This window comes from Oreochromis niloticus, linkage group LG15, assembly GCF_001858045.2.
Source record: "Oreochromis niloticus isolate F11D_XX linkage group LG15, O_niloticus_UMD_NMBU, whole genome shotgun sequence".
Classification (NCBI taxonomy): domain Eukaryota; kingdom Metazoa; phylum Chordata; class Actinopteri; order Cichliformes; family Cichlidae; genus Oreochromis; species Oreochromis niloticus.
The window spans coordinates 13783618-13806328 of NC_031980.2; the positions used below are offsets into that span (position 1 = coordinate 13783618).

General features: G+C 40.7%; 3 protein-coding genes and 1 long non-coding RNA gene across 5 annotated transcripts in view; 2 read left to right on the forward strand and 2 right to left on the reverse strand.

Moving 5' to 3' along the window:
- ezrb (ezrin b) overlaps positions 1–4987 on the forward strand; it is a 31234-nt gene extending 26247 nt beyond the window's left edge. For both annotated transcript variants that reach the window (XM_013272001.3, XM_005474983.4), the window contains 3 exons: positions 1204–1296; positions 1453–1689; positions 3598–4987. In XM_013272001.3, coding sequence (XP_013127455.1) covers positions 1204–1296; positions 1453–1689; positions 3598–3762 — 495 coding nt within the window. In that variant the 3' untranslated portion in view covers positions 3763–4987. The remainder of the gene's footprint in view (positions 1–1203; positions 1297–1452; positions 1690–3597) is intronic.
- Positions 4988–5405: 418 nt separating this feature from the next.
- sytl3 (synaptotagmin-like 3) lies at positions 5406–17352 on the reverse strand. The gene is made up of 14 exons (XM_005474982.4): positions 17203–17352; positions 14250–14542; positions 13425–13634; positions 11970–12037; positions 11116–11167; positions 10942–11008; positions 10772–10844; positions 10203–10330; positions 9761–9883; positions 9403–9569; positions 9187–9283; positions 8306–8476; positions 8134–8196; positions 5406–7131 (listed from the first exon to the last, which is right to left on the reverse strand). Exons 2-13 carry the CDS (start codon positions 14345–14347, stop codon positions 8158–8160), a joined length of 1293 nt encoding a protein of 430 aa, XP_005475039.1. The 5' UTR covers positions 14348–14542; positions 17203–17352; the 3' UTR covers positions 5406–7131; positions 8134–8157.
- LOC102081959 (uncharacterized) lies at positions 10353–13536 on the forward strand. The gene is made up of 3 exons (XR_003214107.1): positions 10353–10499; positions 12007–12068; positions 13401–13536. It is a non-coding gene; the product is annotated as an uncharacterized LOC102081959 (long non-coding RNA).
- A 104-nt stretch (positions 17353–17456) lies between the features above and the next one.
- The window catches only part of enpp1 (ectonucleotide pyrophosphatase/phosphodiesterase 1), a 36763-nt gene continuing 31508 nt past the window's right edge, over positions 17457–22711 (reverse strand). The window contains exons 22-23 of the mRNA XM_005474984.4: positions 19359–19503; positions 17457–19224 (exon numbers count right to left, since the gene is read on the reverse strand). Coding sequence (XP_005475041.1) covers positions 19072–19224; positions 19359–19503 — 298 coding nt within the window. The 3' untranslated portion in view covers positions 17457–19071. The remainder of the gene's footprint in view (positions 19225–19358; positions 19504–22711) is intronic.

A 22711-nucleotide genomic window follows, 5' to 3' on the forward strand; every position in this document is an offset into this window, starting at 1 on the left:
TGCCTGGCTACTGTTGCTCCAGACAAAACCTCTTTGTAGTGTCTAGCTGGTCCCCACTGCTGTGCCTCAGACTAGAATCCCCTCAGGACCACCTGCAAGACTGTGCTTCAGTTCAACTGTCCTGACACGAAAAGCTGTGGTTCCTACTCCACATTCAGGCGCCGGACACAGTTTTATTAGTGAGACACCTGCTGCGACGCCCTCTTTACTTAAACCCCATTAAGACATTTGTAATGGATTAAGTCCATGTGCAGCTTCCGCTCACAGAAGACGTGTGAGAACATTGATACGAACTTGTTTGAACCCACGTATCTCATTAATAATAGCGTTTCACTAACTTCATTTTCCTGCCGAGCACCTTTCACATAATTTCATGGCTTGCTGGAGGCAGCCTACACCCACTGAACAGCTAGAGAAGGCGTGGCGTTTAATGCTGAGCAGGGTATACTTCAGTGTGGTGAAAGACAAGCCGTTGACATTGTTGTAGTTGTGAGAAAGAATGTGAGGCTACACGGTCTGGTTAGGTTTAATGAAGATGCCTCCTCACAGTGACAGCTGCTTCCTGTTTCTTTTTTTCTTTTTTTTAAATGATGCCGGCAGTTTACAATAATACAAAAATGAACTATTACAGTTTTTACACTGGTTTCCAATCATATTTTCTGAATTAGTAATCAAATGTAGTTTTAAATCTAGCTTTCTTTGTGACTCTAAATTTAGAATTTTTTTAATATATATTATTTGATATTTTTTAATGCATACTGAGGCTTAAAGCTAAAAATATCAAACAAGTGAAAGATCAAAGGAAGGTTTAAACTAACATTAAAATTAAATTCTTACAGAAAATTTAAAATCTGATTAACAAAGTTTTCTTTATTTTGGGGGGAGAAGTAAAAACAAAACAGGGAAAAAAAGTCATTTAATATGACACTTATAATAAATCAAGCTGCCCATATTTATTTCTGGAAACTCTTTGAAATGCTTTGAAACAATTGTGGTCTGTTAGATTAGTTTCTAATTAGAAGGAGAAGGTTCTAGTCTCTTGAAGTGTAGATACAGAAGTAGTATAGTAGTAGTGTAAGACAACAGACATGAACAAGATGAGATGTATTTTTTCTGGATGCTACAAGAGTCTTTATTTGCCCTTCTGTATAAAACAATACGTTTCTCTTATTTCTTGTTTTTTTGTGTGTGTGTGTGTGTCAGGCTGCTGAGCTGGCAGAGCACACAGCAAAGATCAGCCTGCTTGAGGAGGCTAAGAAACGCAAGGAGGAGGAGGCCAACTCATGGCAGCTCAGGGTGAGAGCTTTAACGTGACCACAGTGCAGTTTACTCAGGCTCACTCAGCTGTTTCTGTCTGAAACAAGAACTGAATTAAATGATTGCAGACCTATTTGCAGTTAGAAATTCTCTAGCGTTGATTTTGAGCTGACTGACCTTCTCTGTCATCACCAGGCCCGTGAGGCTCAGGACGATCTGATTAAAACCAAGGAGGAGCTGCACAATGTGATGACGACGCCTCTGCCGCCACCACCTCCCCCCATGTACGACCACCTCATGGACGACAACAGTGACGACAACGCCAGCATGCACAGCGCCGACCTGCACATGGACGGCATCAACGACCACCGCAAAGAGGAGGACCGCCTGACTGAGGCCGAGAAGAACGAGCGCGTCCAGAAACAGCTGAAGGTGAAAACTAGCACCTCACACAGTCAGTCATTGGCAAGAGTGATGGCACACTCACACCTTTATCTGAGGTTATCAGCTGTGTTAATGATAGCAGACAAAAACAGTGCTGCATGTGTGGTTGCTGCAATTCAGTTAAATAATCAGGAAGAATTACCTGCTTTCATGCTTATCTGTTACTGTGTTACCCAACATTAGGGTAGAAGATCTGTACAGACAGATTAAGAAATAGAACTTCCTCCTCAGGTAATCTTAGTCCGAATCAGCTGACAGCTTGAAACAAGCCTAGACAGAGAAGAGTTTAACTGGAACAAACAGTTTGGCTGTGAAAGCACAGAAGGGCCTGGTGTTATTGAATGCATCAGAGTTCTCATTGAAGCCTTGATCCAACTTAAACACTATTAACACCAAAGCAATGTTTGCAGTCCATAAGACTAGAATAGCACTACATTATGTAAAAGCCAGTTCACAGCTGTAGTTTCAGTTAAACTTGAAAGATTACAAGTCTCTGCACCGCATTCATCCTGTTCTCACTTCTCTTTTGACCTTCACGTAGAACCGAGGCTGTTGAGCTCTGGCTTGATTTTCTATACTAGACTATAAGTATACTCGACTATAACATCAGGAAGTTGAAATCAGCGGCACCTTTGAATGTGTGAACTTGATGTTGGAGACCAGCTCAGTCACCTGATCGGCCTGTACCCAAATCTCAAAGCTGAGTTCAGAAATGAGGGGCATCTATGCAGGAAGCGAACCCCTCATCACGCATCGCTTTGACAGTTGGTCGCTAGCAGACGATTCGGGCTCTGGTTGTCAAGGCATTTACCACGCCATACCATATGACAGTTAACAGCATCCTTTGCTTCCCTCACATCAATATTAACTTGAAGTGCTCATCTAGAAGTTGTGAAAACTTCACATGGCCAGAGGTTATTTCACCCGTCATTGCTTCAAGTTGCTAGATATGTCATTGACTTTCTGTTATCGCCGATTGCCCAGTTGATAGTCGCTTCCTGTGTGGAGAGCAAAAACTTTACTGCTCACTAGTTTATATAAAGTCAGCTCTCAGGTTCCTGCCACAGACTGCCCAGACAATATATTCTCTGTTTCTAGTAGTCGTATGTTGTTGTTATTAATTGGAAAACTACAAGAGTTTGGAAGAAAATGATGAGTCTGCTGAGAAAGTTTTCCAAATCTCTTGGAGATGTGTGGAAATGTATTTGATTTTTGAGCCAAGTTTAACTTAATAATTACAGGAGATAATGGTGTAAAATTCTCAGGGCTGAAGAATACATTCAAGCCCTTTTTTCATTTTTTTTAATGGACCAATCAAGAAGTGATCAAGCAAACTGTATTGATTTTCAGGATCGTCGTCACAGCCTGTTTTCAGCTATTAACTTCAGAAAGTGTTAGGAGAATCAGATCAGGACAAGTCGTCCTTTCGCACACGTGGCAAACAGCAGGAGAGAGCTTGGACAAATGATCACTGCTGGAAACGCTGTATGCAATTTAGGCTACATCGTCACATACACTGGTGTTTTTATGAAGAAAAGAAAAAAACAGAAAATGTTTATCGCTAAAGCAACACACGTTGATAGAACTCTTATCATACGGAGATGTTGATGTCTCATGGCAAAAAAAGAGGGAAAAATCTTTGTCGTCCCCATCCACGTGTAAATGCCGAAACTGAGTTTCCAAAATAGTGTTTTGTGTAGGCGGTGCCAAACATGATGTGCATTTGCTAGATGGAAGGTTAAAGACTGATTAACATACATGTCTTTGGGGGGTAAAAAGTTCGAGGCTATAGTGAGCTAAAATGGACATGGTGACTCATTCATGGAGTTGTATAAGAGGCGGCATTGTTGATTTTTGCCCTCTGATCTCATTCTTCTTCCTTTCCTCCACCCTCAGGCCCTGACCTCAGAGCTGGCTCAGGCACGTGATGAATCCAAGAATACCGCCAATGACCTCCTCCACAGCGAGAACGTGCGGGCTGGCCGAGACAAATACAAGACTCTGCGACAGATCAGGCAGGGCAACACCAAGCAGAGGATCGACGAGTTCGAAGCCTTATAAGGAGCCCTCGGAAAACGTACCCTTTCTGAATGGTCACTACATATCTCGCTCTTCGGCTGCCAGATCAACACACAACCAAACCCGGATACGTTTAACAAACGGCTGCAGACTAAAGTGGAGCAGTATAAGCAGAACAGAAGCATCACTACAGAGAGAGAGAAACTCCTGCTGTTATGAGTGCCCTGCTGGATGCAGGACTTTGCAAACCCTCTGAAGAAATATTAGTGCCAAAAACTTTCCCTTTTGTCTCTACTTAGTGTTTCACTTCCCATTTGTGTATTTAATTGTGTAATTTGAGCAATTGAGACCAAAAATAATCATCTGCTTTTAGAGGTGGGATGAAGTATGGGGATTAGCCAATTTTTTTTAGTATTTTATGACGCACACAGAGAGAATATAGTACAAGCCTCGCTTATTTTTGATGGAGGACCGTTTGTTGTTCATGGCGACCACTCAGAAAGGGGACCGAGCAGAAAAATAGTTTTTATTTTCCATCATATTTGAACACTTCCATTTATGTTTAATATTGCTATTCTGTAGGTTAAAAAAAATCATGCCTAGTTTGATATTTATACTGTATATGGGACATTTTAAAAGGGTATTTCATTTTGGTTTGTATATTTTTGCTATCTTCTGATAACAAAACATTCAATATGTTTTAAAGATTTTATATATTGACCAAACAATAACAGTCTTATGTTCCATATGTTTTCCTTTAGATCAATAAATTAAAGAAATATTAATTGTAAATTATTATTTTTTACCGTAGGAATTATATTCAGCTGCATGCTATTAAAATCACGTCAGAAGATCTCTAGCTATCTAGGTACTTTTATCATTATCATTATTATTATTATTATTATTATTATTATTATTAATAACATTGTTATTATTGCTTTTTTGCCATGCAGTTCACAGAACAGCGATGCATCTTTTTCTTGAGAGCAAGTTTAATATTTGTTTCTGTCTGTTCCGTGTCATGTGGCTGCAGAGTGAGAAATGAACATGCGATGTATGCTTTTCACACTCTAAAGTGGCCTTTGGTTGCCCTTCTGCAGGGATCAGTCCCAGACAGCTGCTCGACACTTCTCAGCCAAGGTGCTTAGTCACCAGAAAAACAAAAACAAAAAACAACAACAATAAGTTGCAATTCTGAAAACCTTTGGGGTTTTTTCGTTTGTGTTACATCTCCAGAGTTTCATGGACTGACCCAGATTACATAAAACCAACTCTCATGTTCTCCTCTCTGGACATTTATTAGTATTTACTGACTCACAGCTCTGCTGGACTTTGTATATGAACAGGATTTTATAATGAGGTGTTTAAGAATTTGGCAATTAAAAAAAAAACCTGATTACATGTCTGTGTGTACTTTGTAAAATATATATTTCAAAGTAAGTAGACACTTTTGTCCTCATGCTTTCTGGACCGGGATGTTTTAGTGGGTTTGCCTTATGCCTCTGAGTCTTAGCCTCGCCAGCCCAGGTGGGTTTAACAATGTAAAGCCAAGTGTATCATATTTGATACAAATTAAAACTCATATATGCAAATTAATATAAATATATATATTTGTCAGAAGGTTCAATAAAAACAATTTTCAAAAAAATATTAGAATTTTCTGGTCATTCTGTCATTGTTCTGGCTTTACAGTGTTAAAGACAGACCAGGATGACAGGATGGATTGCCTTGGAGGTTGTACCAACTTTCATGTTCTCCCGAACAACGAATGCTGGGCGCTGATGATCTTAGCTTTGTCAGAGCATTATAAAGCCAAACTGTATGAAAAGGTAGTCCAGGGTAGTCCATGGATTTGGGACTGGTTCTGGCTTGGGATGTTGTGAGATTGATGTTTGTGTTTTTGAATAAAAGAACTCACCAGATGTTCAATGAATTGAAAATGAAACTTGATGCAGAAATTTCCTTTCAAGATGAGCTCTAAAATGAAGTCAGACACACTGGTTACAGATAAATGCTTTCCAAAAAGTAGAGCTTTATATTTATAATATCAGCATGTCAGGACTCTCACACGTTGTTTTGATTCATATTCAGATACTTTTATTTTTACAAAAGCAATTCAGTGTGACAGAATAAATAAAATGACAAAAAACGAAAACACACATGCACGTGGAAGCTGATTGACTTATTATCTGACAGCTGTACTACACATACACTGTAAATAGTTGAATGCTAACTGAGCGTCTTAAAGTGCTGGATGTAAACAAAAATAAATAAATAAATAAATACAATGAGTCTGTATGCGGCCTGTGCCGCTGCTGGCGTCAATTTCTCCACCTGTTGACGCAGGCGAGCTGACGTCACGCTTAACCTGTTGAGCCTCCAGTTGCCATGGTGAGCCGGGAGAACGCGGAGTCAACAGAATTCCAGGTCAGTGATATCACTGCTCCCAGCACAGAAACCTCCTTATTCCTCCTCCTCTTCTTCTTCTGCTTTCACACGCCGCGTCCACAGAGACAAGAAAGGTGTCTTTGTACTCGGAGAGCCGCTGTGTGGTGTGTCAGTGCGTGTGTCTCTGAAGCGACTCAAACCGCTTCCGCTCCACCGCCGGGTGTGGCTCCAGATTTCATTTGTCAGTAACGTTAGCTTAGCGTCTCTTCCACTAATTTTATTTGCATGGACGTTTTGTTGCTTGCTCTCCTCTGACAGAAGAACATCGCATTAAGGAGGAAACTGGGTCTAAACGGAGCCCCGAAGGTCAGCAGAGAGGCCTTGAACGGAAGTGGCAACACTTTAACTGTTTAACATTTAAAAAGTAGTAAAATTGTACGTGCTAAACATCTGCAACTATGAAGCATCCACAAGCAGTTAATAAAGAAATATATCGGTATGTTAGGTAGGAAGCTGGCTTATCCAATCTTTCTTTAGCTTAAAACTGCAACAAAGGATATTATGAAGTAATTATTAAGCAGACTTGGAGCCGTAACTGGATTTTTTTCACGTTTCAAGGAGTTTAGCAGAAAAATAAATAGAAAGCTAAATAAATATAACAAGCATAAATAATGTTTCTATAAAGCAATAGATTTTTTATAGTCTGTTCTATAATGCAAAAAAACTATTAATTAATCACAACTGCTTTGCTTGAGGTGGTGTATACATTCATAACGATTGTAGATGCTTCACAGACAGCAATAAAGTGTTTCCACAGAGGACGTTCAAAGGTGAATCTCTGCTGTTATTGGTCCATTCAAGTCCCCGTTATGGTGCCTCAGAGAGGCAGGAGGTGCTTTTATCCCACAGGTCCAAGTTCAGAGTGACGTCCTGGACGAGCAGCAGTGGATGACTTCAGTCTCCCTTTTTTTAGAAATGGGCGTCTTGTGGACGAGCTCTCTGCTGGCTCCCGCAGTCAGACGCCTAAATGAGACACACACATACACAAACACACGAGTTATGTAAACGCTCCCTCATGCCTGTTGAACAATTACATTTGCGTTCACAAAGTCACACACCAGAACACACATAGCACACCTCTGAGGCCTGCGCACACAAGGAGACACACAGGGCCACAATGAGATGTGTTTACACTCTGAGTCATGTTTACATTAATGGGAAGGTGTGAAGGACGGTTAGTGGATCATTGCTATGTGGCCCAGTTCACCTCAGTAACTGAAAGGGCAACACAAGGTATCCAAAACAGATCCTCTCCTGACCCCTAGTGCCGAAATGAATGAACCTAAAAGGTTAAGGCTCCTGAAATGTGCCTTTAAAATTTATATTAAACACAATTTCAGCTCATGTAAATAAAAAATTTAAATTTTTTACTTATTTCATTTCACTTTTATTAGTAGACCTTGACCAGCCTTTTCTAAAAAGTGTTGATGACGTTCTCTTAAAATAGTGGTTTTCATAGCTCGCACCTCAGCCCACTTGATAACCACACCAGAAAAAAACCCAAAACCACCTGCAGGATTTCGAACAAGACGATATCACTAGCAAATAAAATAACCTTTAGTCAGAAGAAAACTTTTATTTCGATATTGAATCATTTACATTTGACATTTATTAAATTATTTGTTCTGGGGACACTCTGGCACAGATGAGTGTAGATGTAAGTGGGTTGCAAAGTGGTTTGCAGGCCAAAGCAGCTTTAATATCGCCCTATATGATTTGATTTGCCAATTTAAATGAATAAAAAGGTATCAGGTGGCACAGATCAGCTGATCTGGTAGGTTTACGCCTGTGCTCGACTATGTGACCTCAAACTCACGTACATACACCTTGTAAAGTACAGCTTTCAGAATCACTGTCCCACTCGTACTACACCACCTACTACATATGAACTAAAAAACACATAAACTACACAAGCCTGACGAAAACAAAGCGCTAGACAGACATTTAAGAAAGCTACAAACTCACCTTGACTCCGGCCAGCAGTTCTCCTTACTCCTGATCCGCAGCACCTCCGTTTTGTCTCTCAGGCTGAAGGACACAGGAAGGAGATTTTATAGAAAACCACTTCCATATCAGCCGTACAGGGAAAAGTCTTTAGTAATAATAAACTAATCTTTTCTGCCGTTCTCCGTTTTACCTTCGGACACAGTGGATACCAGTTGAAGCACTGGAATGCCTTGTCTTCAAATCTCCAGCCGTCCAGAGGGATGAGGACTTCACCAAGAAAAACTTTCCTTTTCAGGGTACCTGAATGCCACACAGTCGCCTGTAGCCTCTTTCCAATGAGCATGTTGCGCTGTATGCCATACTGTGAAAAACATTTGAATGTTAGTGAATGCTGTTTACGTTCACAACATTTATTAAAATGTTCAAACACTGATTAAGCACATGAGTGCAGGTAAAAGTCCTTGTGCTGGCCTTCTGGTAGTGTTGTTTAGACTATATATATAAAAAACCCAACCTCAAAACAAACAAACTGTATATAAAAGATGGATGCTGATTTTACGTCTTCTTCGGTTTTAAAAAAACTTTCTGCTGTGTAGAAATTCTTCTGATGGCATTATGGTGTCAGGGCCTAGTTTTGAGTGTTATAGAACATGCAATGCTATTAATTTTGTAAAATTGAATCATTATTAGAGTCAGAAAGGGAGATAGCCGGGGTACCATGAAGTGTCCCCCAGTTTTAAGTAGTTGCTCTTTATTTCTGGCTTTAAAACACCCAGATGACTGTAGTGAAAAGGCTCAGCTCAAGTCTTCACAGCAGGAGTTTACATCAATTACTAAGATGTCACAGTGGCTATGTCCATCTTTTATATACAGACTATGATGGCATCTCAGAGTAGATCATATTTTTGATGCACCAGATTAAAAACTTTCAAAGGAGGAATTAACTGCCCATGAAATCTATAATCTTGTTGCCATAAGTCATGAGCATGCATATGTGCATACTGCAAGTTTAATTAAACTGATGACACAGAGAGACAGCCAAAAATAGCTGAAGAGGTTCTTTGTTTTTACCTTCAAAACTTCATTGTAAACCGGATCAGTCGTGTTCTTCTTCACTGACGTCTTCAGTTTGCAGCTCTTGTCCGGCAGCACGTAGATTTTCACGTATCTGCGCAACAGAATAAAAAATAAATAAATAAAAAATGCTGTTGAAGCTTTGATGGAAAATGACAGGAAATGCGGTCTGCCTCTTTGTGTTGCACAGAGTGACATCAAACGTGTCCTTACGGGTGACACTTCTTCTTCTTGCTGTCTCCGTAGGACAGGTTTCTGCAGGCGCCGACTGTGATCTCCAGACGGGAGGTGTTGGTGTTGAAGGCCAGAGCCAGCTCCAGTTCTCCGGTCACAGAAACGCTCTCAAAGCCGAACTCTGTGCTGGTGCTGCTGCAGCTGCCCTGAGGGAGCCAAATACAGGTTATAGCATCAATTTTACACTTCAGAGGAAAAGGATGAGAGAGGTGTGAGAGAGGATAATTATCAGAGGGGATTTTCTGATCAGGGCTGTTATTTCTGAATATTTCAACCACTGGATGTTGTTTGGGGATTTTATTTTATTATTTTTTAATGAAAATCCGCTGTGACTTACTCTCTTCCCTCCAGAGTACTCAGAACCGAATGAAGTCTCGTCCTCTGCCCCGGTGGATGAGCCCTCCTGGTCGCTGTCTTTGCTTTTCTTGAACAGGTTTGGAAGACTTGGGACTTTGAAGAGCTGCACAAAGAAAGAGAGTCATTTTCTTTACTCTGCTTCTGAACATTTTCATATGATATAAAACTAGAAAACATCAAGGAGCAGTTTAGGCACAAAAAGCAAAAAGTCGCACTCTCTCTCAGATTTGAGGTTGCTGAAGTTATTCACTCTCATCACCAGCAGGTGGTGCTAAAGGCCCTGAATCAGTTCACCGCCTTTTCTGTGATTCCCCGCTTAGACTCTCAGGCCCAAATATGTGCTCTGCAAAAACACTTTCACTTGCAGCAGAAGCAGCACTACTATTACAAACTCGAGGAGTTCAGTGACTGATGCGACCTACCGTGCTCGATTTGTTTATGTCTGTGTCGGACAGGCTCTTTTGGGTGGAGTGGGTGAAGCTCGAGCCTCTCCATCTGTTGTCGACTTTCAGCAGATCTTCACGGACGTCGTTTTGAGAATTGGAAATCTCTGCAAAAGGAAATGTAAGAAAAGCACAACCCAGTAAATGCCTGTTTACTGGAAAACAAATTTAACGAAGAGGTGCATCCTGTGCTCGGACAAACAACACTGCTCAAAGAGCTGTGCGTGTGTGGTGGTGCTATCTCCTGCATCATCTAAAGCCTCTTTTGCTGATGCAGTAGGTGTCATGAGCTCACAAGGCTTTTTTTTTCTTCTAAATTATCTCTGGTGAATTTCCTTTGTGGTTATTACAGTGCGTATATTGAGCTCATGATCAGAGTGTGTTTGATAACATCCACAGGAAGTGATGCTACTAATTTCGAAGCAACAATTTCTCACAACTGCACACTGAGAGTACCTGTGGTGTGTTACACTTTCTGTTATTAAGAAGTAAAGAATTACTGATCGTGGCAATGCTGACCGCTGGGCTGAGGTTGAACGACGACTTACTTTTAATGTGACTCGTGAAGGAAACCATTAGATTTTCCACAGATTTGGTGAAAGGCTTTGAGTTTTTCCAATCCTGCAGATCAAAAACAATAATAATGATTAATTACTTTATGCATGTTTCATTTTATCTTGTAAAAAAAATGAAATGGGAAAAGAAAATAATACTTTACCCCAGATCTGCTCAGGAAGTGATAATCCAAGTGCGGTGGAGGAGTGGGTGGCACAATGGATATATGACTGCGAAGATACACGAGTCAAAATTTTTGATTTTACAACCACATCAGGACGGAGACTTAACCTGATGTAGAAAAATGAGAAATAAACACTTAGAAGGTAAATCATACCTCAGCACATTGTAGGTCTTCAATAGTTTCTCCCCAACCGTCTCATATTTGTCTGCAAGGACATCAGAAAGGAACAGAAAACCATTTAAATATCCTTAATAGTTAAGTGTTATGATGCCTAGCCATACTATGAACTGAACACATAAAGCCAGCAACATAAAACAACTGCGTTCATTCATATTTTATGAGTCAGTGTAGCTGAACAAGTGTGCATTAATATTGAATAATGATTTATATTTAAAAAAGGAAAAGCAGCTGTGTATGCAGCATGCAAGCGGTCCTGTATACTTATTTACAGCTGCTGTCAGTTTATTGTCTACAGAATAATTATGAACAAGTTCAGAACATATGATAACCATGAGAATATCTTAATCTCTCCCTTTTGAAATTAACGTTCTCAGGATTGTAACTCAAGGAGTTTACTGAACATCAGAGCCGTGAGCTCTAACTTGTGATTGACGGTCATGTTAAACTCTATCTGGAGGGTTGCTGTCAGATTAGCAGACTCTATCTCTGTCAGTTGCAAAGGCAGCAAGGGTCCTCATAACTTCCTTAGTCTCTTAGGGATGTGAGACAGCAGTCCCAGTTCATAATTGCAAGCCAAACAGTTGGAATGACATGTAATGAAATAATGCAGAACAGGATCTCTGCTGCTCTGACACTCAAACTGAATTTCTGATTTGATTGTTGTTTGCCCTGCACACTGTCTGAAGATGTAGCGCTAAAAATCAGAGCAGGGGATAAAAAAAATTATTTAGCAGAGGATGTGCAGACCAGAGATGGGGGAAGTTACTCCCATGCCCTGCAAATCACACCCTGTGTGTATGCATGCAGTTTGGGTTTTGCATACAAACCTGTGTTGACTGGAAATTTCTTTGACTTTTCTTCTAGAAACCATTCTCCGGACTTGATTTTTACATCCCTGTGAAGAAGAAGAGCGCCGTGATGAGCAGGTAGAAATGACAAGACAGCCACAATCAATAAAACTACAACTGCAACATCTTCATTTCTCTTTTGAATTTAGCTTTAGTTTGACAAATGTATCTTTGTTCTTTCACAGATAATTAAAGTAGTAAAAGAACACGTTACATCCTTTTCTGAAAACCAAGGCGTGGATTTCGGAGGAAAACATGCGCCCTCGGTATTCAGAACAAATCATCTATAAACTTGGACACATTTTTACACATATAAAATACCCACACTGAAAATGAAGAGGCCGCAAATACGTATTGGAAATACACCTAATCTAAATTTGACTTTTCAGAGATGCTATCTGCATATTTCAAATATTTACGACAGAGTTCATATAGAGGAAGGGAAGGGGAAGTTTTAAAGAAGCGACAGGATGTGTTCAAATATCTCGTTTCATCTAAAATAGCAAATTGGTGTCACAGCTATTTTAAATAAGACTCAGGGCACTTTAAAAGTTATTAGAATAGTTTGTGGTTGACTAGCAAACAGCTGGAATGTTGACGATTAATTAGAACAGCGACACTTGACCTGAAACTCATGTTAAAGTTGCAGATTTAATGTAGGTATCAATCAATCTGAGCAAAGACCTTGTTATTATCGGTTTTCACTCATTATCATTTCCTTCATAAATCTGCTAAACAGAATAATTACCCACATTTTTATGGAATTGGAGTTTTTCTACTCTTGCTTTGGTTAGTCGGCTCTTGAGTGATTTGATTCAGTCATGTTGCTTTAGTGTCCTTGACACAATTTCCTCTTTTTTTGTAGCAATCTGTGCCTTTCAAACTGCAAGTCAGTCTTTACATCATGTTCCTGCAACTGAGCAGGGGGGTTTCAGTCTTTACGTGAAGCTGCTGACTTGAGAAACTGCAGTTTAACAGGGGTGTAGCTAAATCTATGGAAGTTAGGGGGGCTCTTAGTGGTTTGGTCCACTGTCCACTATTCCCTAACGCCTTTACTTTGAAGGGGAATCTTATACTGTTACGGGGAATGTTTTATGGAGGTGGGAGGTCCATCCACAATTAAATTAGTGTTCTAAATCATTGAATTATCAAATAATTTTCAAGTGATTTGGTCAGGTTATTATTTCAAATGTCATTTTCTGATCTCCCACGGACTGTTTAACCATTTCATTGGATAGTTCAGCACAACGACAGGGTCTCTCAACAGTACACAAACAGAGTAAAAGTGAAAGTGTGAGATTTGAGCCTCAGTTACAGTAACCTTCAGTCACTGCTGGGCTTTACACACGCACAGTCATTTAGTGTTTGATTTGAGCCTCGCTGAGTCACACATTTCAACCCTCTGTACAGCAGGCTCGCTGGTGGCCTCCCTACCTGTACGCGTGGCAGACCGTGCACTTCCAGATCGCTGCTCCCACACGACACTTGTTGCAGATGCGGTGGCTGCAGCCGCGGCAGACTGCGCCAGAGTTCCAGAACTTTCCCAGCGGCCTCTGGCAGCGGGCGCAGGTCCGCTCACCGTACTGCCGGGCATAGCTCTTTGCACCCTTCCTTCGGAGCTCCTGCAGGTCATATTTCATCCTCCTGAGGAGAGGGAGAACCACAGAGAGCTTTAACTGCGAACTTCACGGACATTTCTCTTCTGACAATAATGAACTTTTTTTGGTACATTTGTATCTTTTAAACATCCTTCAGAAAAGCATCACTCTGTTAGAGATACTCAACATAAAGCCAGCAGATAAAAGTTAATTTCTTCTGGCTATAAAAACTAAAGAACAGTATGATTTTTAAAAAGTATGCCCTTATATGGGGACAATGGGGACATATGGGGTTTCTTTGAGAGCATAACACAAAGTTACCATAGTTTAACAAGGTTTAAAACACTTTATTGAGCAGAATTAAGTGTCAGCTGCAGAAAAACCAAGATTTAAAGTCCCCGTGTGAGAAGAAGGTTCTTTCTTTATTTTATGGCACAGTATGAACTTCTGATATCACACACATGTCCGTATGTTAAGTATGAAACTACTAACAGTTCAGATTTGTAACAGGTAACATCTCTGAAACAGGTTTTGTTTTCAGAAGAATCATATTTTCGCTTTCACATAATCAATATAAGAGCAGTCAGCCCTGCCTCCTTCCAGCATCCCTAAAAATCTCATTTCATCCCAGCACCCATTAACACTGTTTGAAATGACCCACCTGATCCTGTCTTCTTCGATTGCTCGCATCTGTTTGTCTCTCCGAAGAACCTCCAGGATGCTCTCTCTCTCCATAACTTGAAGCAAACTTAAATCCATGTTTTTGAATAAAAAAAAAAGAAGAAAGAAATACTGGTTCAGGTCTTCTGTCACTGTCACAGGTCCTCCTCTCGCTGTCTGTCCTCCTCTCTGCTTCACCGTTTTCTTTTTTCACTCCTGTCTCCTCCTCCCCTCCTCTTTAGTCCTCCCCCTCACTGGGCCCAACCCTCAGATCGTCTCTTTCGTCTTCTGGAACTGAAAGATTTAAAAAAGGGAGATAGCAAAGGTTATTTCGCGAGCAGCGGAGATTCCCCTTCCACATCAGAAAGCTACTTATAGTATTTCTACTTGAATGATTTGAAATAACCTTCTTATCTCCAAGAATACCCGGGAGCTACGCGTCACAAACACCTGATGACGTAAATAGTTGCTCGGCGGCACAGGATGTCATGAAAAAATTACATGTCCAGATCTGTGTCGATCAGTTTCCCCTCATTTCCCTTCATGCTGCTCATGTCCTCACAGACCTCCGCTGTGTTAAACCACCGCGGCTTCCTCAGCTGCAGGAAGAGCAGCGATGCTTCACTGATGGCAGGGCAACAGCAAAGCAAACCAAATGCCAACCCTGTGCATTATTGATGGCTGACGTGCACCCGTGTCCCAGTTTCTTTTTCTTTTTTGTTTTTATTATTAGATCAATAGATCTGTTTCATGTTTTACTTCAAAAGAAGTCACTTGACAGTGCTTGGAAATAAGCTCAGCCACTGGTTTGAGGTTTACAGCAGAAGATCAGCTGTGTGTGTTTGTGAAGAAGCTAGAATATCTTGAACACATCACATGTCTTGTATTAAAGTCCTTAAAATGATAAGGTGAAGATTAGTGAGTGTTATCTGTCAAAGACTGACCGCTTACTGAAAATGTTCACCTTGCATAACATTGCATGTAGAGTTGTGACTGTGTTACTTTACCACAAACAGTCATCAAACAACTTAGCGGGTCTAGCTGTGAACTGGCTTGGTCAACACATGGACCTCTTGTCTTTACATCTCAGTCGTGCAGATTATTTTTTGTTTTTTAATCCATAGTTATTTTTAATCTCTGCCTCTCTTCCACAGCTTGTCTCTTCTCCCTCCCCTCACCCCCAAACTAGTCAAATGGTTGCCCCTCCTTGAACCTAGCTCTGCTGGAAGTTTCTTCCTGTTAAAGTGGACTTTTTCCTTTCCAGTGTCGCCAAGGGGTCAAAGGCGGTTGTCTGATTGTCGCTATTATTGTACAATCTTTACCCTACAACTTAAAGCACTTTGAGACGACTGCTGTTGTGATTTGTGTAAATAAAACTGAACTGAATTGCTTGCATGCCTGACCACACAGCTGGGTGTGTGGTCAGTTTATAAAGAGAGTCAATCAGCTGCGTAGGAGGAAGTAAAGGAGAAAGCCGATTCTTTAATATCTCATTCATCTCATTGGAAGACATCATTCCCGAGTGCTTCACATCTCAATCTGAACTGAGACCATTTTCCTTCCCGGCAGCGCACAGGCGTGGGGAGCAGAGGGGAAATGGCCTGTCGAAGAGCTGGATGTCAGCCTGTGTTAGCAGATAAGGCCCGTCGTTGTCACTAAACAGAGCTGCCAGGAGGCTGAAGAAAACAGCCAGTGCCAGTAATAATTAGGCCTCACGGCTCAGAGAGGGACACGGCTGTTATCTGTCCTCTGCTTACGTGCTCTGTGGCTCTCTTGAGCTCTAAATACCAGGCGAGGCAACAAGTTGCACACTTAAAAACTCCTAGTAACAGATTCCTCATTCGAAGAGTAGCTCGGTTTACAGATGATCGTCTTCGTTATCGCATTAATGCAAGCACACTCATCTCAGACTCGCCTCTACGATGCAAAGGGGCCATAATGATTCAGGGTGCGCGTGGTTTAGTGGTTAGTGTTTTAACATCCGAGAAGAGAAGGAGGAGGATTGTTTCAGCCCACCGCGGCAATGACAGTAAAAAGGGCACTTGACTAATTTCATTGAGACCTACATATAGCATACCGTGAGAAACCCCAAGGCGGTCACGTGGTCTCTGACACACTTCCCACCCAGATGATGGGCTTCCAGGAAGGCTTCAGTGACAGCATGCAAACTCTGGCTGTACAGCCAGAAGCGTGTGCAGCAAGTGAATTCCAAATAAGAACCTCACAGCTGCCTTGTCATGCTTGCAACCCACAGTGACTGACAATAGAAAGTATGTCAGGTACACATTTTTAAAAATGACCCATCTTACTCACATCACAAAACCTTGCTGTGAGGTGAGACAGACTCCCAAAATACTTTCCAGGAAATTGTGTGCATGTTAACGAGCTGCGTGTATATTTAAACTAAATATGGTGAACTGTCATCTTCATGCAGTTCACCACAGCAACTGAAAAAAAAAATAGCTCAGAAAAGCTGGCGTCATCTTTCTGCATTTCCTTTGCAAGAGACGTGCCCTCTGCTTCAGTTTGAGCCGGATTTCAAAACTTTCATATAAGTACCTTGAGTCAGAAACTACTGACTCAAGGTACACTTGGAAAATATAAACTCCAGATGAAGTAATAAAACAGTCATACAGATTGATCATCATAAGAGGAGCGTGTACAGTCAGTAGACCTTATTCAGCCAGCTCAGCAATTCAGCAACTGAATGGCAGACTTCACAGAAAGATTTCACGCAACAAAACGTTTTTTTCTTTCTCAATGACTAAAGATGCAGTGAGACAACTTGTACCCTTTTCTTGCCAAACCATCAACCGACACTTGAGAAAAGTATTGTGACAACTGCACCAGCCTTGCAACAACCTCAAATGGAAAGCAAGCTCAGGTTTTCTGACATGAGAATTGGGTCACCTCAGAGTTTACGAGGTGCAGAGCTGAAAGCTGCAAGATCTTACCTTCTGGCTTATTGCGCTGCCGGAGTGGTCAGCCTGAGGAAGTGGCAGACTTTATAGGGTAACGTAGAGAGCACGGCTTCCTTCCTTTTCACATTTACATGCACTGCTTCAACCTGAAGGAGACTTGAAGAGCAACTGCTGCTTCCCTCGCTCTGCATGACGCTCTAACTGCAATCATGTGAAGCGAAAGTGATTTGTGCACCTTCAATCTTGGCTGATGAAAAGTTATAAAGAAAAGGAAACAAGTCACAGGCTCAGTGTGGAAGTTTGTTTTTTATATGAAATTTTTCATGTGTGAAAAACTGCAGCAACCAATAGAAAAGGCTTGGTATACATGAAATCTATATGACTTCATATACGAGCAGTACGCGAATCAAAGACCGAATAAAGATTTTGCTGATCCACACATTCGAACGCACACAGTCACGGACGGATTAATGAACGGGCCTACTGAGCTCACACAGCTTCTCTTCATCTCCAACTAAACGCTGAAGTTTAGCAGCTGCCTGAAAATTCAGTTTCCCAGGAAAAAGTCACCAAATGTCCACAGAGGAACAAAATGACAACAGGGATGTAAAATCACTTCACTGAGGTTACAAAATGGCATGAAAGACACAAAACAACCAGAAAGAGTCAGAAAAAAGACAGAATAGAAATAAAATAATCTTCAATGATTCACCAAATCTGATTTTTTCTTATTTGTGAAGAAGAATAAACATCAGTAAACTCCGTTTACTACCAGCACTGAGAGGTTACCTGAATGATCCTTAAACATTACAGCTTTCCCAGACTTGCTTTACCCCAGTGAGGTGTAAGTTACGATCATGATCATCAAGGAGATCAATTTTCTGAAGTCTTGATTGTTCAGGGTTACAGCTGCCTCATGTGGTCAACAGTTATTAAAGCTTCACATCTGCTGCTTCTAGCGTGCACGGTTCTCACAGAAGGTACATCAGGCTGCTCTCTTCTAAAAGCCTCGCCTGGGTAGATGGATCCCCATGTTTAATTTGGCAAAGATTTTATGCTGGATACCCTTTATCTGGGCTTGGGACCGGTGCGAGCTTGTGACTATGCGAATGTGTTAACCACAAGACCACACGCTACACAGTTCACATGACCTGTGATATATTTAACACCTATTTTAGTATACAGCACTAGGGACCCTTGCTAAATGTATACTTTGCTTTCAGTATTCTTTGCAGTTGCTTTATGTCTCTCTGTGTTGCTCCTGTGTTGGAGGAAGAAAAGGCTTTTATGTGTCTGAGCCCAGACTGGCTCAAACGTGTCTCATACAGTAATCCTTCCAAGCATACAGCATAGACGCACATTTAAAAGCTGAATAATTCATTCATTTTACAAAAGACAAAAAAATACCAATGGGTGTAAAAAGAAAAAAAACACACATACAAAAAAAGAAGGGCAAAACATATTCATGTTAGATGTTTTTCCAGCTGCTGCAGACAGCTCCCCTGATGTGTGGCAAGCTTCACTCAACATCAACAGTTCTTCCATCAATAAAAACTCTCTTTTCCCTTTAGTTTTATTCCCGTTTTCCAATCTGAACATGGGAACCCGGAAATACTTTGGAATCATTTTATTAGATGTGATGGCGTCTTTAAGCTCCATTCATTATTTATTTTTTTTATTTTGTGCACAAACAAAATCAATAAAACTTTCTTTTAAAAATGTCACTTCAAATTATGGATGGAGCTTAAGAATGAATTCAGTCTGAAATCAGGGAAGTCTATAAGTAAAGCATCTGTTAAACCCACAGTTATCGGGTTAACCGTTTGTCCATGTGGGCTGACATCTGCACACCAATTTGGCTTCCTCTGCGAGTTAAAGCTTCACTTGATAAAGTCTGTGAGTTTAAGAAGTGTGTAGAAATGTCTTCATCCGCAGCGTCTCTTCCACTGATAACCTGTCGTGGTAGAAGCTGAGTCCGGTAAGGAGCTCGATGTCCCGCACTCGAGCAGTGTGGAGCTTCAGCCAGTCTTCCACCCACTTCAAGTCCGTCCCACTCTGAAGAAAAGCAGAAAGAGGGGGAGGCGTATATTAAAATTCTCCAGTATCAAGCAGGGTCTGACAGCAGGTTTCCACAGAGGCAGACTGAGATAGACTGTGCAGAAACATGTGGGACGAATGATGTTACTCACAGCACAACTCTCTGTGTGGTCGGGCCTGTGGGGCATGATGAAGGACCTGGCCTGGAGTGGACCTACACAGTTCAGAGGGCCAAAGGTCGAGTTCCCGCAGCTGGTCAGGATCACAAAGAAATGTGTCGGGATGGGAGCCTCGTTCCTGGAGAGATGAGAGATCACACGTAATCAAAGTGCTGCAATGGAAAAATTGAATACCTCAGTATTAAAGCCTCTGGTTAAAAAATAACCATCGGGTGTATTTTAAGTCCGATTTCTCTCATTTTACATCTGAATAGATTTTGGCATAAAAAACATGGAAGGATGGATCCATCTTACTTCATTTCAACAGTTCAGTGTCTTGGCGGTGTAATGATGAAGGGGATATTTTTTGGCACACTTTGAGTACCAACTAACAACAAGTTCTCACTCCCAAAGCATAACCTTTTACGCTAGGTGACAAATCGTCGGTATATTACGTTTTCGGCCACCCAACGTGTCCTTATATTACGAGTTTGGAAAAATTAGGAAACATGAGAATCATTTGGAATGAATCTACACATGTATGTTTATTTTACTTAAATCTAACACGATTAAGGCGGTGGTGAACGTTAGGGATAAGGTTATGATTAGGGCTGGAATACACGGCTGGAACGTGTGTTACTGCGGGAGCGTCGTTCTATTCGATTTCATCCACAATCTGGCGCGTAGCATAGGAACGCGGAAGGTCACATTTCGCGTTCCCATGGAACGCCTCGGGACGTGACAATTCGACAGTATATTAAGTGTCGCGTGTGAGAACGAGCTGCAACTGAGCAATGTTTAAACACCAGAGCCTACCCAAGTATTGTTGCAGACCATAGCCATCCCTTTATGATCACAGTGTACTATCTTTTGATGGCTGCTTCCAGTAGATCAACTCAAACTGGTTTCCTGATCATCACCTTGAATTCACTGTACTCAAATGGTCTCCACAGTCATCAGATTTCAATGCAGTAAAGCACCTTTATGATGTGGGGTAACAGGTGATTCACATCTCCGACCTTTTTAGGTTCTGAAGGACATTTCACCTTCCATCTGAAAACTCAAGAAATCTTTCTCAAGAAGCCTTTTTGGATGAACTGTCTTCAACTCAAGTGCTCAAGACTTCTTAAGAATTGTCTGCATGTTGTTTAACAAACAGTCACAAAGCAACCCACCAAACTTCATTCAACTCTCATTGTTTCCAAATCTTGATCTGAGCATAGGAGTATATGACATCACATTTTCCAGCCAGCATGAAGTATTTAAGCAAAAACTGAGAGCTATTAAAGGGGAATGGGTTACATTGAGGAAACACTTTTTCAAGGTCTTTTGAGTTTTTGCATAATTGTGCATATGAAGGCTGCATCAATGCTTTAATTCAAACAAAAACGATGCAAAGAGTTCATTTATGCACTTAAATTAATATCACTGGGTGGTTGGGTGGAGTGAGGGTGGGGTGTATTGAACCAGTGCACAAAGCTAATGTGCAAAATGAGCGCGTCAGCCTTTACACATTAGGTATAATATGCATATACTGAGACATACATATAAAATATATTATAAAAATTCAGTAACTTAAGCATATGGCCAAAACAATACATATACATATTTTGTTATATAAGAAAAAACACACAACTTTTAAGAGTCTACACTGTTTCTTGTTCATTTTTTTTTAGCTCTATTACTACTTCTTAGTTTGGAAGAGAAGAAACTGGAGACGTTTGAAACCCACATTTGCTTATCAGTCACTACACGTCCTCCTCCGAAATTATCGTTCTCTTATCACAAACCCTTCTGCGGAAGAAAAAGGATATCTGATTAGTTTAACATTAAGTAACAGCTCAGGGGGATTACTGACCTTGTGTTCAATGCTAACAGCTAACGTACCATTGCATGCAGGAGGCATGCCTGGTGTACACAAACAGTCATGCAATCTTCATTTTCAGATGCGTTCCAATGGATATATAAGCTAGGATATTTTGTTTGGCCTTCCTTTGGACAGGAAGCAGGAAGGGCAGAGACTTGAGTTAAGCCATGTGCAAATGCTCTACCAGACCTACCAGGGATGTTTATGTAATACATTGCATTTTAACATCAAAACTTTAGTCTGGATAAAGCCTGAATATAGTTTGTAAATGTCTACAGTGAATGTCTACAGCAGCTCAGGTATTGCATCACTTTAGAATTCCCCATCAGATCTCATCTAATTAAGTGCGCTCAGCTGCCTGGACACTGATAGTCAGTTTTACACATGAACTACGTGGAGCGTTTCTTAGATTTTATCTGAGTACTTGTTTATCTTACGATGGCTTTCTGACATTTTATGTAATTATTTGTTGATACTTTTGTTGTGTGGATCCATATAAACATTAAATGTCTGGTCAATGTTCTCAGTTTCAGGACACAACAGAGAAACTCAGTTTGGTTTGGGTGAGGGATCTGCCTCAGGCAGGAAACAGAATGACCATCTTTTAGTAGGAAGCTGGAAAATGACTAATTAGTGGTGTTGGGCGTAACTCGTTCTAAAGTAGAGCACTAATCTGCAATTAATCTGTAATCAAATTACATTTTTCTGCTTTGTTTGCTTGCTTGTAGAAAAAAACAAAACAGAAATAGGAAAAAAAAAAGGCCAAAAACAAACCAAAGGTGCCCATTTCCTACACTTCAGCTACAATAATCTGACATAAATTGCTTGGAGGGTGAAGTAAAAATAATAGCGAGGTCTCCAACTTTTGATTAGTGGCGATTCTTTTCATTTTTATTGCGCAGAAGGACAAGAACATGATGGTAAAGTGCAAACGGTGTCCAGAAGCATCCGCAGTTAAATAACATAACACACTTTATGTGTGTGTGCCCACATTAGAATATGGATTTGTAACACATTGTGGTCCTGCTCACATGCACCTCACTCAGGAAATGCCTACAAAAATCAAAATTGTTGTTCATGTGTGAAAATGAATATTGTACTAGTGTTCTCACTATTAGAAAGCCTTTCTTGATTTGCTTTGGACCTGCTGTTTCTGCTAGAGGAATAAATGGAAGTGTCTACATCAGCATTTTTGCAATACAGTTACTTTCTTAAGAACTAACTTCAAAACGAAACTGAAGTTGCAGTTTTCTTTGGAAAAGGTTTTTTTTATGATCAACTGACATTTACGTCAAGGCCAAATGGAAACTTTTGAGTCTTTTTTTAAGAACACCTAATAAGCAGTTGTAAAGCACAATAAATGAACAAGGCTGAATTTAATCAGACCATTAAACTGTCAACATAAAAATATGCAGCTTCTGACAACAAAAGGACTTTACTGCACAGTGTAGCAACAGTAAATGTTATTTCGCTTCTGTCT

Bases quoted from the DNA above. Each gene is read 5' to 3' on its own strand.
- sytl3 (XM_005474982.4), bottom strand. From the start codon at position 14,347: ATGGATTTAAGTTTGCTTCAAGTTATGGAGAGAGAGAGCATCCTGGAG. The intron at 11,168-11,969 runs GTTTGTATGCAA...ATGTCCTTGCAG, and splicing joins GAAATTTCCAGTCAACACAG to ACAAATATGAGACGGTTGGG. The intron at 8,477-9,186 runs GTAAAAACAAAG...TGTTTTTCACAG, and splicing joins TTTACAATGAAGTTTTGAAG to TATGGCATACAGCGCAACAT.